Source organism: Carettochelys insculpta, chromosome 12 (genome assembly GCF_033958435.1).
Source record: "Carettochelys insculpta isolate YL-2023 chromosome 12, ASM3395843v1, whole genome shotgun sequence".
NCBI classification, from domain to species: domain Eukaryota; kingdom Metazoa; phylum Chordata; order Testudines; family Carettochelyidae; genus Carettochelys; species Carettochelys insculpta.
Window position 1 is genome coordinate 25,824,027 of NC_134148.1, and position 18,638 is coordinate 25,842,664.

The 18,638-nt window shown below is 41.6% G+C and overlaps 1 protein-coding gene across 1 annotated transcript in view; it reads right to left on the bottom strand.

Moving 5' to 3' along the window:
• ATP8B4 (ATPase phospholipid transporting 8B4 (putative)) overlaps nucleotides 1-18,638 on the bottom strand; it is a 154,015-nt gene that overhangs the window by 102,525 nt on the left and 32,852 nt on the right. Inside the window, exon 6 of the mRNA XM_075007201.1 lies at nucleotides 12,278-12,339. Within this exon, the coding sequence (XP_074863302.1) occupies nucleotides 12,278-12,339 (62 nt within the window). The remainder of the gene's footprint in view (nucleotides 1-12,277; nucleotides 12,340-18,638) is intronic.

An 18,638-nucleotide genomic window follows, 5' to 3' on the forward strand; every position in this document is an offset into this window, starting at 1 on the left:
TAGCTTCCCTGCAAACTTAGCCACACATAGATTAACAGGTGGAATGTGGATTGGAGGAATGAAGGATTAAAATAATTCTGTGAAATCTTCAATTACATAGATCCAGTCATTCTAACAGGCTACACAAACAACGGAGAAGAGCATAGCTACTGTTCCAGCCCAAAGGCTCCACTACTGCCCTGCATTTTGGCCCAGATTAGTGTGTTAATTCCCCTTTCCACAAACTATACATTTTATGTCTCAATTTATGTAGACTAACAGCTTCATGCAACTCCAATTAATATTTAATAAAGCTATATATATATATATATATTATGTATAACTTTAAAATCAAGAAATACCAACTTTTTCACCCACAAAAATAAATTACTCTAGCTTTATGTAAGAGCCATAAATTTAGTCCAAACAGCTATTTGTAAAATTAACTTTCATATCCAACCACACCCATAACCCATCACTCTGCTCTACTGGATCACAGCAATATGCTGCCGTGTAATGTTTTAAACATTTATGTGATTGAAGGCTGCTACAGCTGTATCTGTAATGGGACTCCCAGAAGACCAATTTGAGTAGTCCAATGAGTGTGCCAGTTTGTTTGATTTGTTATGGTTCTGTGGAATTCCCTAGTGAAGACAAGATTTCATGTCTGGCAAGTGTCATGGTGCACTATATAAATGGAGGATTCGGATGCTAGAACAAAATGCAATATAATATAAACATTAGCATATTAGAGGCAACACATCTAGTGCTTTTCATATGAATGGCCACTTTAGCATTTTCCATTTGCATTTTATACAACAAAATTCCACCTCTTGGGGCTCACTTATTTAAAAGCATCTTAAGTTAAAGGTCAATTTTAAGGAAACCTGAGTTTTCACTTAACAATTACAATTTCTTGTCTTGAAGACATGCTTGTGAATTGGCTTTCCTTCCACAGATCAGAGTTCAGAGAGTATAAAATGTGTGATATGGAATAACAGTCCCTATACTTTAAAAAAAACACCATTACAGAATAAATCTTACTCTCTCCGGAAGGGAATAGCCGGACCTGCTGTGGCACCAATACACAAAACAGCATTAGATTAGCCAGTCAGATGCCCCTCATGGGACTCTTAACTAATCAGTCTGTACTTGAGCAGGTCAAGAGAGAGCAAAATGTTTGTTGAATTTGGAAAAAACTAATTATGCAGCTCGGCAACTAATACTATATTGCGCGTGATGCAAACAAACAAAACAACAGTGCTTCTCCAGGGACTGGTCTAGTATCCAGCATTCATGGGGGGGAAAAAATTAAGATGTAAATATCCATTTAAACATGAGCAAATCTGGTTCTAGGCACATGGAATACAAGGAATTGTTTGGACTCTATACTCCCATCAAAATCTTTTTGTACTGATTTAGCAATTCACAGAGTGGCCCACTCTCCACTCCAGAAGCAGGTCTGACAGTAAGAGGAAAAACTGCCAAATGGGATCAGAGTGGAGTGGGGGGATATCCACTGCTGAAGCTTCCCTACTTCCCTTCCCATCTCTGCTAGCCTGGGGACTGCCAATTATAAAACCATCTCTGATCAGAACTGCATCTGACTAAGAAAAGTGTTTCCCAATTCAAATAGGGCAACAGATTTAAAAACAAGTAGTTGCCAAACACCACCTCAAGCTATTTTTATGGTATGCTGTAGGGAAAGCTTTGTGAACTAGTCTTCTATTAGCTTTCTTTAGTTGCCTCACCTTTAATAAGGGTATCAACTATAAATATGTAGCACCAACCTATTAAGCTTCCAAGTTCATTTACGCTAATTATGAATTCCTGTTTTATAACATCCCCTTCCTTCTGGTGAGGAAGCATTGTATCAAAGATGCATTATCTCGATTCCACTTGTACATAACAGTCATTCGAACAGGGTGAGCAAACTTTTTACATGGGGCCTCCTTTTTCGTCCCTGCAAACAGACCCAGCCAAGCCTACATTTCAGGGGTTCCAAGCAGTTGGTGGCAGGGCAGAAGCTGCACAGTTGGGAAGGCAGACACTTTTTGAGGCAGGGACTGAGAAGGAAAGCCAAGGGGTCACAACAGCTGAAAGCCAAGGAGAGACATTAGAAAAGCCGCCACTGCTGCTGCCACTAATGCTTTCACCTGCCCCTCTAAAGCAATCAGGCAACACATGCAAGAGATGCAAGATACCTTCTGCCTCCATGATTGGTTAAACAATCGCGCTGCATGGCCCCCCCTTACAAATTGTACACTCCCCACTTTGCACCGCCCTGATCCAGAGAACAAGTGCACACAACAACTTAATTTAACAGAGGATCAGGGCTCCAACAGACAAATACTAAAGATTTTAAGCATTGCACAAATATTTACATGCCAGTCTTGTCCAATGGGACAATCAGCTCTGGAAGAGCACAACAAACAGCCTGAAATGTATGCATTGATTATCTATCTTTTGAAATAGACCACTGGTCTATGGATTGAGAGTTTATCCATTTTTAACATGTACTCAGTGCTAGTCAATGGAATTCAGTCTATAGGGAAGAAAATCTCAGAGCTCTTGAAAAAAAGCAAAACATCCCTATCCCAACACACACCACCGGCCACTCCCTCCCCACTGCATCTCTTCTTGTGTCTGTGATCACTGGGATTCTTTTCTCTGTTTGCTCTTCTGCTGCAACTGTTCCAAATGCATGTTGCAGTCCTCCCATTTATTTTATTTCATTGTTTGAGATTTATTCATTGGTAACTAGTTTTGTCATTTCAGACATTTTTCTTCTGTGACTGTTTTACAGCTGCGGTGCAGTCATATGTTTTTTGCAATACAAAAGTCTGCTTAAACAAATGAGTGATCAGAAAACAGAGATCTTAATATCATGTTATTTATCATGTTATGTTATTTAAAATTAATCGAAAAGAATTCATTTAAATCCCAGCCAGTCAGAGAAGCAGGGCAGCAGGGCCTGGCAGTGGTGGGAGAAAAACTCCCTGTAGAGGCTTTTCTCCTGCCACTGCCATTTCCCCAGCCAGGAATGGGAGCAGGGGTGGCACACAGAGGTAAGCGCCCCCACCCCACCCCTGCCTCCTCCTGCCCAGATCCCCACCCTGCTCCTCTTCTCCCTCCAAGACCCCACCCCTCCAACCCTGCTCCTGCTTCCCCACCTGCCCTAATCCCCCACCCTCCTCCTGCACCCTCCTGCCCACCCACAGCCTGCTCCAGCACCCTCCTTCCTGCCCAGGCACCTTATCTCCAGTCTGCTCCTGAACCCCCGCCCCATTGTTCCCCCAATTATGCACCTTACTTCCCACACAGGTCCCCCCAGCCTGCTCCTTCACCCTCCCTCCTTCCCAGACTCCACACTTGCTCCCCAGTGGCCCCCACCCACACATTCAGCCCTGAGCCACACCCCATTGTGGGCCTCCAGAGATACGTCTACACGTGAAGCCTACATCGAAGTAGCTTATTTCGATGTAGCGTCATCAAAATAGGCTATTTCGATGAATAACGTCTACACGTCCTCCAGGGCTGGCAACGTCAACGTTCAACTTCGACGTTCGGCAGCACCACATCAAAATAGGTGCTGCAAGGGAACGTCTACATGCCCAAGTAGCACACATCGAAATAAGGGTGCCAGGCACAGCTGCAGACAGGGTCACAGGGCGGACTCAACAGCAAGCCGCTCCCTTAAAGGGCCCCTCCCAGACACAGTTGCACTAAACAACACAAGATCCACAGAGCCGACAACTGGTTGCAGACCCTGTGCATGCAGCATGGATCCCGAGCTGCAGCAGCAGCAGCCAGAAGCCCTGGGCTAAGGACTGCTGCACACGGTGACCATAGAGCCCCGCAGGGGCTGGAGAGAGTGTCTCTCAACCCCTCAGCTGATGGCCACCATGGCAGACCCCGCTATTTCGATGTTGCGGGACGTGGATCGTCTACACGTGCCCTACTTCGACGTTCAACTTCGAAGTAGGGCGCTATTCCCATCCCCTCATGGGGTTAGCGGCTTCGACGTCTCGCCGCCTAACGTTGATGTTAACATCGAAATAGCGCCCAACACATGTAGCCGTGACGGGCGCTATTTCGAAGTTAGTGCCGCTACTTCGAAGTAGCGTGCACGTGTAGACACGGCTCAGGAGAGTTAATCTGACCTACGAGAGGCCCTGAATCTCAGTCCTGCCTTCTCCATTTTTCTACCCACCTGCCCATGGTGCTGGAGCATAAGGGACATGAGGTATCTCAGTCAGGGGCCAGCAAGGGTTTTGTGTGGTTGGGGTTTGTTTTTTTTTTTCTCTTCATCTGTGATACTCTGGCCAGGAAAAAGGTGCTCTTTTAACTCCTTCAGCAGTGTGCCCAGGCTCAGGCTGAAGCTTTATGAGGGAGCAGGCCTGCCTGAAGCGGGGCAAAGAGTGCAGTTGCCCTGGGGCCTGGCATTTCAAAGAGGCCTGGTGCTACAGAAAGCACAGGCATAGCTCTCCCCCCGCCCCAACCCACGCTAAAGCCACTGTGAACCAATGGCAACCCAAACACAGGTGATGAGATTGTCCAGCCAGGCCACAGTAAAATAAGTAAGTTTCATAAAATAAATGAGATTCACCGTTTTGTCAAATGAGAATCTTCACGAAAGGAACTGATTAAAAAGTTTAGGCCTTTTATCTGAAACTGGACAAGTTAGAGGAGCTCATTGGGTATCAGAATAAAAGAACCCTTCCTTTGTGCGCTAGCTACCAAACGTTTCCCAACTTTGCAGAATAATTTTTGATAATGAAAAAACTTAAGCGTCTTCAAGCCAGGGTGGGAATAAAACAATTCAAATGTACTTTAAATTTTAACAGTTCAGTCAAAGACCACAAACCAAGTCATCCTATGCCTCGTCACTGCCTTTAAATGCCCCTTTGAAAGGCTGCAGAGTGCTGTGCCACAGCTCTGTGTATGGTTCTAAGGGAGTGTAAGAGGGGGCATAGCTGAATGCCTTAAGCCCGGCTCCTTCCATCCTTGGCCCCACCCCCTCTGGGGACAGGGAGCTGGACCCCCCCTCTCACCTTGTCCCTGGGGTTGCAGCAGCTATTGATGCTGCTGATAAATGCACGAAAGTGTGTTACAGAGGTATTTTGAGATCTGTCACAACTGTTTTTTTTCTTGACAAATGCTGCCTATTACTTCTCAACAGCAGGAACGATACAAATTCAATAATTTGAATTGATGCAGGGATTTGAATAATATAAATGTTGTATTCTTGTTAAAATTAGGCATTTAAATGTATAACCAGCTCCAATGCAATCATAATTCTGGAGTTCTGAAACAGACAGACTTTCTATTTTTGAGGTCTGAGTTCTCCATGAGGGACCCACAATGGTAAAGACTGTTCCCGCTGTTCACCCTCTCCCATGCCACCTATCTGCCAAAGACTGAATTGGTTTACCTTCCGGCACTTTGCAATGTGCACCTTTTATTTGCAGTCTTTGTGTAGAATGACCATTTGAAGACTGTGTGGGATTACTACTACATGACTATTCGTGTCAAGTATTCTTCTGACTGCATGGCTTTGGCTGATTTTTTTGTGGGAATTGTATGATGTTTTTATTTGTTTCTGTTTAAGTATTATAAATGGGACAATAGTCAAATTATATGTGCTTTACCCAGCCAATAAAAAAGTCTACAGGACAGACTTTTTTTTGGGGGGGTGGGGAGGGGGCTAATACCTCAGTTTACCCAAAAGTAATTGTGAAAGTATGTTTCACTGAGCTTTGCTTATAACCAAAGGGACTTATGCTTAAAGTTAAACTGAGGCTTACAGTTCTGACATGGCTATGTAACAGAGAGAAATACAACAAAAATATTGTTCAGAGTAGCTAAAATTCTCAAACACATCAGGGAAAGAATTCACAATAACCTAGCCTTCTATTCTGCAGTGTTGCAATAACTCTTCTCCAGATACATCTGACTACTTCTCAAACACTTATCAATTTAATGTCTGCCCTCTCTAAGAGGGCTGCCTTATATAATTCACTCATGAAAGTACATTGAGCAGAATCCAGTACACCCACAATCCTGCCAAGTGAATTCACTGCTTTTGGTCATGTGAGGAAGGAGAGAGAAGTTAGTGGGAGAAAGGGAAGCAGATGCTGTACGTCTGCTCATAAAGAGTGGAATCTTAAGGAAAAGAAACTAAAGGACGAGAACTCAGCACAACAGACATAACTTTACCACAGCACACCCACAAGTACTAACTCCAGCTGATATTGTTCAAGGTGAGGGCTGCAGATGTGTCACAGTGTTTTTTAAAAAGTCACAAGCAGTAATTTTAAATGTAATAAAAGTCACAGGTACAGGAGAATGACATGTAAAGTCACATGAGTGTAATTTAAAGGGGAGATTGACATGGCAGGGTCAAGTCCTGGCACTGAGTGGTACAGGCCTGGTGGGTGAGAGAGTTGTGCGATGAGCCTGTCCATTACTCACCCTGCAGCTGTAGTTCCCGTACCTCAGGCCTGACCCATCTCCCTGTTCCGGCCTTTCAACTCTCACCACAGCATGCAGCAAGGGTCCTGCACCTGGAACACCTTGCCATCCTCCGGCCCTGGTGCCACCAGATCACCTGCCCCATACTGGGTTGTGGCAGCAAGAGTGCTGGTCACAACCTGGGTGGCCCTTCCACATTCACAGCCTATGAAATCAGGCACATAAAGAAAAATCCCAGTTGCAAAGAGTCACTGGCAAAATGAAAACTCTATCTGTGACATTTTTACCAGTGTGACAGACAAAGTGCTATCCATAGGATTAATGTTCTACTTTAAACATGAATGCACTTTACAAGTAGGTCTTGCTGATTCCACATATTGTCTACTCATTTGATCAAAGGAAGCATTATTTGGACGTAGGCCAGGGCATAGCTTCCTTCTGTACTTGGCATCCAATGCAAAAAACAAAACTGTATTTCAAGAGCGAGAAGTAGCTGAAAATGTCTTTTGCAACAAAAAAGAAAAAACAGTTCCCACTGACTTCACAGGGTATCCTATCAGCACTCTGCAGGAGTGATCTTTTTGTGCATCATAAGCTATGCTACATATTGATAAGCCTTAGTTTAGAATATAGTAAACTCTTTCATATCCAGCAGCCCTGAGCCCGGGAGCTTGCCGGATATTCAAATACTCTGGATAATAGAGAGGTATACCTAGCAATGCATAACGCTAAAGAAAAACAAGATTACATATTAAGAAACAATAAAAATATATGCAGAGTAATTTATTTACCAACAACAGTGGTATTGTACACTGTAAACTTAGCCTGTGCTTGCTGTATTTATTTGTATTTACTTTCACTATACTGTACTTATGGAAAATGTAAATAAAATTTACTTATGGTTAAAATGCCAGTTATCTGTACCATAGTGTTCTGATATAAATATGATAAATATTTCTCCTACTACTGGCCTACTCCATTTACAAAATAACAATTTGGCAGTGAAAAATGTAACTGTCACTACCACACCAAAAATAGAACATTTTTGTTTCACTTCTAAAAGCTATCACCATAAGACAGAGCATTTTCTCTAAAGATTCTGCATATAAGCAAAAACACTTCTCTGCATGAACAGGACTACTTAGGGGAAAGGAATCGTCATTGCAGATGGAAAACTATCCTCGTAATTTACTACAGAAAGGCAAAAGGTCCAGTCACTTGGTGTTCCTAGATTTCCAAACGATTTAACAATGCAATCTGTTGTTAATAAAAACATGACCGTGCTGCCAGTTTGTCAAATCTCCTGGGACAGCTGTTTGTAGAACACTTCTTCTCTAAAGAAATGACAACATTTACAAGAATAGAGATTGTCCAGAAAGCTGTCCCCATTAAGGATCCTATTTATTCAAATTTTACTTGTATGACACATAGGACGTAGTTGTGATTATGACAACATACAAAAGTAAAAACAACAAGACTGCTTTTCATCATTGCTTTTTGTGTGACGTACATGTGTCAGTAATAAAAGCAGCATGATACCTACTAAAGCATATGATACAAAGCCGTTTTAAAGTAGAGATTTGAATGTGGCTCTTCTGTGGCAGCAACTATCGGTCACAAATGTCTAGTTGCTTGGGTCCTTAGCTCAATTAATTTTTGCTTTTTGGAAAATAAAGTGAAATGTACATGCTTCACTTACATCATAGTTTTAAGATGGGGCTGGGGTGACGGGTTCAGTACTCACGCTACCCCAGGAAATAGGACTACCTCAGCCCTCTCTCACTGCAGAAGCTTAGGGCCAGATGAATAGTGTGTCTCCGTAGGTACTGCAGCTCCAGCAGGCACAGGCCAGGGAGGGCTGCATGTCCACATTCATCTGCCCCCTGAGCTCCACAGGCAAAGTAAGGAATGCTGCACTTTCCCCTCGCTCCCTGACAAAGGGAAATAGCCAGCAACGTTCCTGTATGAATTGAGGGGGAGCTACACCTAAAGGGCACTTGGAGGGTGGGAGGATTGGGGTTGGGGTAGTTCTGGAGGGAGGTGCCCCCAGCCAACCCCTTTCACCTGCCTGGCAATTCTGTCTCTTTTCTGTACGGTTTTATGAGAAGCAATCCCCTTCCAGCCACATCCCATTTTCCTGGCACAGCTGAAACCTTACGTTGCATTAAGCTATGATAAGAGAAGGAGATGACAAAACAAGTAGGTTTTGAGGGAGGGTTAGAAGGAAGAGAGTGAGAATACTTAGGATTAAATCCTGGCCTTTTTGAAATCTAGGACAAAATTCTCATGACTTTGGTGGAGCCAGGATTTCATTGACGGTGACAAAGAAGAGGAATATTATTCCAAACATAAGGAGCAGCACTTAAGGGGGGACTAAATGAGGACAAGATGAACAGTTACAAGCAGTACCACAGAGAAAAAGAGTGTGCAAGGCACAGTTGAGGCAACAAGTGATGGATATGTTGGGCAGAACTTTAAGAATGAGAGTTTCAATTCTACGTGGGAAATGAGGTCGTGTGAATACACCTGGCAGGAAAGTGACACAGCACTATGACGACTTTGATGGTTTCCATAGTTATAATTCTTGCCCCTTTTTGACTCAAATAACTATCCAAGTTCAGCACACTGGGTGTATTCCTGTTCAGGGTAGAAATTGGTGGAGTCTGTTACTTTTTTGATAAATCTTGTTTATTTACAAAGAATGTACATGTATTTAAGTCCAGCTTCTTTGAACGCAGGAGGAAAACACAAAACGGGAGAAATTTCTTTGTTTACAGCAAAAGACCTCTTTCGACAACAGCCACAATTGTCTCTCTCTGCTCTGTCTGGTCTTGGTTTCTGTGCGTTCCCCCAGCATTCCCTCCCACCTCTTACCCAAACCAGTTTGCCAAAACACACCTCCTTTTCCTTGCTCCAAAATCCCTTAGGTGGTTCACAACACCTTTTTTCTTAGGCAGGCATTTGTGATGCACTCTCTTATAGCCTCCTTATCTTTATGATAACTAGTGTACATTCAGTCCTGCCAGTCTCAGTGAGGTTTTAACTTGACCTGTGAGGTTTCAGCCCTGCTTAAAACATGACAGAATTTTTCAGCCTGATTTTCGTCTATTGCACACTGTAACAGAGCAGACATTACCAGCAGTGCTGCCTACTGACTAAGTCTCTGGATTTTAAACTCTCCACCATCTGCCTTCTGCCGATGGTAGGTCTGGTAGATAGTAATTCAATCTTCTTGCCAGGTCACTACAGAAGTCTCTCTCTTTCTGGGGTTACAACGTCCAACAAAGCATAGCAATCATAGCAGTCAAGTCTGCCCCAAAAAAGGGGTTTCCAGATCAGCTCCAAGCCCCTGAAGGCCTCTTACCCTTACTTCCGGGCTTACGGTGCCTTTGCCCCCTCCTCTCAAGCATGGAAGGGTAATGCCATCCTCACTGCTGCCCTGGCTCTCCATCTCTACCAGGCTCTGACTGGCAGCAATATCAAGGACTCAAGTGCTCTGAGGCTGCCACTCCCTCCCACTTACTTGTCCAATCAAGGATGTGGCCACAGTTTAACAAAGGAAAAGAAATGCTCAAAAAAAAATGGAGCGAAGGGTTCCTTGGTCATTAAGGACAAGCTAATACCTTCTTAGGGTTTGAGGGAGCTTCCTCTTGACACCTCCTCCACCCCCCACCACCCACCCCCGCAACCCCCCCCCCACCCCCACACACACACTTTCCTGCAGCAAGGATTACCAGTGTACATAGAATTCAGGAGCTCTTGAGATACACTTTTCCCCACCCCACTCCTATCTGCTATAACGCTCTCTTTCTGAGTTCTCTTTTTTTAAACTCTTCTTCCAGACAGACAGGTTCTGCAGGAGCAGTGTGGTGGTGGCCATTTAAGTCTAGACCCACTCTTTAACTCTTCAGTTACAACATGGGCTTTGTATAAGCACCACATATAACTTTGCTAGAAGAATATTAATACAATTTTGAGATCACACACTCAAAAGTTAGGAAATGTAAGAATTAAGTTCTCCTGTACCACTTTAATTTGGAGCACTTATATATATATTATGGTATTATCATTAATTATATGATCACACGTACATTTTGTAAAAGGGATCCTGCCTCATTCATTGCACAGGATGGACCTGCTTTGGGGATGAATCTATGCTGTGCAGTAAAAGAGATGGTTGTCCATAGGACCACTGCTATCTTTGCCGAAGTTGGAACGTGTGTAGTGAATGAAGCAGGGGATTGTAGGAGGAGAAAGGATGGTCTCATTGTTGAAGAAGATAATTGCCCTAGATAATTGCAAGCTCTAGCTGCCTCCATTATAGGCTTCCAGTCTCAGCCCAGGTAAAAATCAAACTCTTCACACTAGCAGACTAATTGTGTGCACCTCATTTTATGGGTATCTGATTTGAGATCACTAATCTGATTTGCAGAAGCACTGGGCACTCACACCTAAACACAGAATCATAGAATCATAGAATGCTAGAACTGGAAGGGAACCTCAAGAGGACATCAAGTCCATCAACTCACGGCAGGACCAATCATCAGCTACATCATCCCTGGCAGATGTCTGTCTAACCTGCTCTCACATATCTCCAATGACAGAGGCTTCACAACCTCTTTAGGCAATTTATTCCAGTGCTTAACTACCCTGAGAGTTTTGAAATTTTTCCTGATGTCTGATCTAAACCTCCTATGCTGCAATTTATTAAGCCCATTGCTTCTTGTCCCATCATCAGAGATTAAGGAAAATAATTTTTCTCCCTCCTCCTAATAACACCATTTTAGGTACTTGAAAACTGCTATCATGTCCCTTCTCAGTTTTCTCTTTTGCAACATAAATTCATTTTATTCCCATCTCTGATAGGTCCTATTTTCCAGTCTTTAATTCATTTTTGTTGCTCTTCTTCAGACCTCCTCCAGTTTCTCATCATTCCTGAAATGCGGTGCACAGAACTTGACACCACACTCCAGATGAGGTCTAATCAGCACAAAGTAGAGCAGAAGAATTACTTCTCATGCTTGCTTACAATACTACTATTAATACATCCCAGAATGTCTTCTTGTTTTACAGTGTCTCACTGTTGACTACATTTAGCTTGTGGTCCACTATTACCCCTAGATACCTTTCTGCAGGACTCCCTAGATGTCCACTTCCCGTTTTATATGTGTAGAACTGATAGCTCTTTCCTAAGTAGAGTACTTTGCATTTGTCCTTATTGAATTTCATCCTATTTACCTCAGACCATTTCTCCAGTTTGTCTCGATCCTTTTGAATTATAATCCTATCCTCCAAAGAACTTGCAAGTTCTCCCAAACTGGTATCATTTGGAAATTTTAAAAGCATATTCTCCGTGCCATTATCTCAACTGCTGATGACAATATTAAACAGAACCAGTCCCATAACTGATTGCTGCAAAACCTCACTTCTAGTGCACTTCCAGTATGACCATGAACCACTGATGACTATTGTCTGAAAATGGTTATCCAGTTATACACATACCTTATATTACCCCATCTATGCTGTATTTCCCTAGTTTATTGATAAGAATGTCATATAATGATAAGAAAGTCACATAAAATATGCTACATAATGCTAACTGCTTTGAAAAAAATCAGGATTATTAGAAAAAGGGAATTTTACAATTGGATCATGCCAAGAAACTCTTCTGTGAAATCTGCGTTATCTTACAGGAAAAAATGTTGATGGTTCAATTACATAGCCCTATAATTTGCAAATGCAAAAAAATTCTAATTAAACATTGAGATATGAGATGGAATAAAATTTTAAAATAACTTGACCATATTCCAAACCTGTTTCTTACCTGCCATCAATGAGTACTTCAGCCTGTCGATTGTTCACCTGCGTATCACTCTTATGGCGAAACTGCAATATTAATAACATAAAAGCATTAGTTTTTGTTATCAAAGGTGAATATAAGAACCTGATCAACAAACATGTAAGCATACAGATAATTTTAAGCAAGAAGTCGCTCTGTGAAATCTGTTGATGTCAATAGGATGAGAATATCACACATTGACCTTACACAGTGACATAAAGAACAAACTCTTTAGTGTTTACCATTTCATATTTAAAACACAGTACAATATTCAATTGTTCCACAATAACGTGTAATATTCTAAGCATTTAATATAAAAATTAGTGAGCCTTTCCCTATAAAAATATGTATTGCCTATTGATAACTTAATAAGTATACAGTAAATCATAGACAGAGACAGAAAATTGCTCACCCAGTCCATAACATCATAAACAAATTTTCTGCTGCTTTATCTACTCCAGTTTTAAGGGCCCAGTGAAAGACCTGTTCTGTCTTTCTTTGGTAAATGATCCTATAGCCTAAGAGAGACACTATCACTGGAGAACTTTTATAAAGAACTTTTCCCTTACATGCCACAAAAAAATTCTTACCTTAACTTCATATCAGTATTCCATCCCTCTCCTGTCAGCAGCAGCCTTGGTGACACTTTTTAAAGTGACTAAGGCTATGTCTACACGACACCATAAATTCGAAATAAGCTCTGCAATTTGCGCTATGTAAATTGCGAATCTTATTTCAAGTAGATTTTGAAACAGGCTATTTTGGCATGTGGCACTGTCTAAACGGCGCCACACGTCGAAATAAAGCCCTATCTTGAGTCATCCCTGTACTTCTCATGCAATGAGGTTTACAGGGATGCTGGAATAGCGTGCCCGTTATCTCTGAAACTGTTTAGAGACAACGGGCATGTTGCATTGATGCAGGCAACTATTTTGGGATACCTTATATACCGAAAGAATGCCCACCATCTAGACATAGCCTAACAGTCCTACTTACAACAGCTTCATTAATAAATAAATAAAAATGCAGAGCGTTGGTGGTGGTTGGTAGCACTAGGTGGTCTTCTGTTAATCTACAGGCAGCATTGCTTTGAGCAAGCTCCATGCTGCCTTGTGTGCCAATGAAAATCGGCTTGCATGCCACTCTTGGCACCCAGGCAGGGGGTTGCTGACCCCTGCTCTATTAGTTCTTTTGTTTTATTTGTTTGCAACTCCTTCCAGTTTAGTATCAAACTGAATTTCAATTTGTTAATATTTTTTTTAGTTTACTTTAAGTTGACTGATGGCCATGTCCAGTAAAACTAAATTTAACATCCTTGTTCTCTTGGGGACAACTATCTGGCCTCCCCCCGAACTCCCAGGGATGATGATGGAACCTTCCTGCCCAGACCTCATGGGGATGACTATTAAGCCTTCCCTCCTCCCCCAAACTCCCAGGAAACACAATTAGGCCTTCCTCCCCCACCCTGTGGGCGGGGGGGGGGGGGCACTGAAATCCACATATCTCCAGAACTTCAGTACATTAGTGGTTACCTTTAATGAATTGCTTTCAGTCCTTCAGCCAGGTTTCAGCCAACATAAAATCCAAAACATTCAGATAAATTTAATCTGTTGTATTTCCCTCATCTGCATTAATTTACTGCACTATAGCCCCAATTCAGCAACTTACTTAAAGGGTGTGTCTACACTAGAAACTTTGAAGTAGCCAGCAGAGAATCTACGCACATTTTCCAATTTTGAAGTCCTTACTGCATTCACGGGAAGGAAGCAGTGCCCTACTCGAAATTTAACTTCGAAGTAGGGTGTGTGTAGATGCTCAACTTCAAAGCTGCACTTCGAAATAAGCAACGTTAAAGTTATTTTTGTAGTATAGACACAGCCAAACTTATGTCCACTGTTAAGCACAAGTAGCAATTAGGCATGTATTTGGCCCTTGAACACACCCAGGGATGCTGGAACAAGCTTTTTGTGGGGGTGCAGGTGATGGAAACCATGGAAACCAGAGATGCTGATTTCTGCATGTGCTGGTGTGGGGGGGGGTGCTTACCCCCTTCACCTCCACACCTCCCACAAGGCTCCACCCCTTCCAACCCCCACTGTACCTCTGTCCCACCTTTTCCCACCCTGATTTCACCACATCCCAAGCACGCCCCACCCTCCTGCACACTGCAGAACAGCTGTTTTCAGTGGGCAGGAGCCGCTGGGAAGGAGAGGAGGTGCTGATCAGCAGGGCTGCCAGCATGCAGAAAGTGCAGGGGAGTCAGGGAGGAGCTGATTGGAGGCTGCAGCACCCAGGGCATCAGCACTTATGATTGAAACCATGTATTTGCTGCTTGCATTATTACTTCAAGTCAGGGGGTGCAGTCGCGTGCCAGCGCCCATAGTTCCAGCACCACTGAACACACCTTACAGAATCAGAGCTCACAGGTTTTACTTAATAGCCCTTAAGTCTGATTTTAAGGGAACAATCAGTCCAGTTAGATAAAAATATAAATCCTCTTTCTTGTCAATTAGCAAACCTATTTGCCAAAGTAAGAACCACTCTGTCAGTAAGGTTGCAGAATCTAGCCCAGCAGTTTTGATTTTCAACTCTGTGGCCACAGAAAGCTCTTTCCATTTCTAACACACATATGCACGCTACTAATTTTATTAAAAAATCATTTTTGGCCCAACATTCAATCATTATATTTTATGACAGTCTTTGAAGATGAAACATGGAACATGACTTATTTTTGAGAAACCACTTGTTAGGCATACATTTTAATTCAAGAGGGAAAAAAGCAAAGATGCTGTCAGTGGTTTTGTTAATGTAATGCATTAAAGAAATCCAGAGAAGCTCAGGCTTTTTACCAGATAGCTTACTTCAAATGTAATAATACATTTATTTAAACATGATTCTCATGAAAATCTTACGCTAATCCTCCCAAAATTATTTAACTTTTAGTTTGGCAGAAAATCTCTCTAAAATGTGTTAATTATTTTGTGTTTTGTATGACCTATTTTTTCCCTCAGTGTAGAGCAAGTTCTATTACCAACTTTTGAGGAGAACCTTGGACTAGAGACTAAGACTTGTGACTCCCTGGTCAAGTGAAAGCTCTTTCTGTGAAGTGTTGTCTGTGGTTGTTTGGGAAGAGCAGCAACAAATTCCATGAATACCAAACGTATCACTGCTTTCAAAATTTGTATAAATTGTATACTGTTCCCACTGAGAAGTGTGATGGGAGTGGTACATTCCCACTAACCCAGCTGAGCTGGCTTCCCTTCACACTTAAAGGACAGTCTCCTTCAAAAGGTCTCCACTATCAAAGTACAGTAGAGATGACTCCAAACTAACTCCTTTACCTTTTAATTTTACTTCCAACATGCTTTGATTTCTTAAACTGTTGTGGGTAAAATAGTTTTGTACTTAATCAGGTCTCTTTTGTTATCTTTTCTGTTGTAAAACATACTTCCCTCCTAAAGAGGATGGGACAGGTAACACTACTTCAGTTTTAAAGAGTTACTTCTCTTCATCCATCACAGATTAATTCGTTTGCTTGAATACTATGTCCAGATGTGGTGGCTTTATCTCAAAATGATATATTGGAACTGGAAAAGGTTCAGAAAAGGGTTAATAACTTATTAAGAGTATGGAACAATTGCTGTATATGGAGAGATTAGTTACAGAGAGGTAGCTGTGTTAGTCTATCTTCAAAAAACAAAAAAGCAGTCACGTAGCACTTTAAAGACTAACAAAATAATTCATTATTTAACTAGTTCAAGATTTCAATAATCACTACTTCCAGATCTGAAAAAGTGGGTCTGCCTCACGAAGCTCATCATCTAATAAATTATTGTTAGTCTTTAAAGTGCTACATGACTGCTTTTTTGTTTTATGGAGAGATTAATAAGAGTGGGACATTTCAGCTTCGAAAAGAAATGACTAAGGGAGGTATGGTGAGAACTATAACATCATGACTGGAGTGGAGAAATTAAATAAGGAAAAGCTATTTACTACTTTCTATCACACAAGAACTAGGGGGTCAACAAATTAAATTTATGGGCATTTGGTTTAAAACAAACAAAAGGAAGTCCTTCTTCACACAACACAGTCAATCTGTGGAACTCCCTCCCAAAGGATGTTGTGAAGGCCAGAACTTTTAACAGTGTTCCAAAAAAGAATAAGATATCTTCATGGAGGATAGGTCCATCAATAGCCATTCCCTGGATGAGCAGTGATCGTGTCCCTAACCTCTGTCTGTCAGGGCTACCTGTTCTGTTCATTCCCTCTGGAGCACCTGGCATTGGCCACTGTCAGAAGACGGGATATTGGGCTAGATGGACCTTTGGTCTGACCCAGTATGGCCACTTGTATATTCTTACATTTTTATCACTGTGATATTATCTGATTAAAATAAGACTATAAAAACCATTGTTGCTACCACTGTATTATAGCTGCAACAAATTTTATCTCAAGTATGATAGATGGCCAGAAAGATTTAAGCATTCTACAGGCTAAATGAACCAGAGTCAACCCACAGAGACATGTTAGAAAAGTCTGGGACAAGGATTTAAAATAGTTAACCAGTAAGCATATTGGTAAACATGAAGCTTACTGCTATGCAAAGCAATTAACCAGCCTGTGCCTGTAAACTCCATAGGCAGCCAGCCCTACTGTGCTAGAGCAGCCCCAGCCTTGAAGGGACCAACAGACCAGAGGGTGGGTCCCTACATCCATGGTGGCGCAGGACTTCACAGGGCAGGGCCAGGCAGCAGGACTTAAGTTAAAATGGTTAACCAGTTAAGTGCTACTGTTTAACTGATTAACCATCTTAACATTCCCAGTATAGGAATGGTAGTTAGGACCAATGTTGGATAGACTAGAAGTTTGAGATGGGCTGGCGAGGAAGTAGTGCTACGTATTATTCTTCCGTTTTTATAAATATACTCCTGTGAAAAAAGCTTTTCAAGTTTACTCACGTTAAAAAATGAAACAAAGAAATCGACTGGATGTCAAAAACTATTTGCGTTGCACACTTTCATCTTTCAAACCTAGGATTTCCCAAGTTGTGAAGAAAATGCAGCGTTATCCTTCGCATTCAATTCATTTTGCGTCTGCTGTTTCTGATGTTAAATTACATTTTTATTAAATTTTTGGGCCAAGAAAAACTATTAGTGGTTTTTTTAATTTTAAATAACATCTTTATATCAAGCTTGTGTGGTTATTTTAAATTAGGAATTGAATTTCTGGTTAAAAGCGGGTTTGGATGATGGCAAAAAAAGAGGTGGGGGGCATGAAGGTCTCAAAAAATCAAAAGCAGGGCAGGATGCTGGAAAGTTTGGGAACCGCTGGTGTACAGGATTCTTAGAGAGACAAGGTATGTGATGTAACATCTTTTATAGGACCAACTTTTGCTGGTGAGAGAGACATGCTTGTGAGCTTACACAGAGCTCTTCTTCAGGACTGAGAAATATACACAGTGTGTCACTGTTAAATACGCATTGTTTAGTGTAAGTAGTTAGCACTTATTTTAAGGAACTATTCAAGGTGAAGGGGCCTATTAACTGAAAATAGCAGAATTAGTCGTGAACTTCCAGACACTATGATGCCTGATGCTGTCTTGCTCGGTTTTTATTCAAAGATCTTGGTAATAACAACCAAATTCTTTTAATTTAAAATCCAAGACTGAACTTATGATGATTGGGCTCTCCCAGTAAAAATGTCACTTCTTCTCTGGTTTTCCTCTCCCTTTAAATCTGTTTTTATTTTTCCTGACATCAAAGCTTGTATTCCTTTGAGTCATCTGAGTCTGATTAATATGAGCCTCAAAAAAAATAAATAAAATAAAATAAAGCTCTGACTGTGAAACTTGTACAATCTCACTGGGATACTGAGATTCTTAATCACATTCTAAGTAAACTACTTCCAGAAAGTCAAATATCACTCTCTTTACCACTTCCTTCAAGAGTATGCTTCTTTTGGACCACTCAGTTGTTGAGATTTCAGAAATATATTCTTTAAAATTATAGTCCTTACATATAAGTCATTAAAAAAATAACCATTTCATAGGCAGACCCATGAAAGTCCATTACCTAACAACTGAAATCGTTAATCTTTAAGGTGCTGCAGGATCGCTTGTTTTTTGTGACACTACAAACTAACAAGGCCTTACACTCAGACGATGCAAGTCATCGTCATGTTCCTTTATACAGGTTAAATCTCTCTCATCCAGCATCCTCGGGATTTGACCAGTGCCAGATGAGAGAATTTGCCAAATGATGGAAGGTCAATATCTTCTAGTACAATATCAATACTTGGCTGCTTACTGGACTCTTAGAAGACATTTAGTGGTAAATTACAGCTAAAT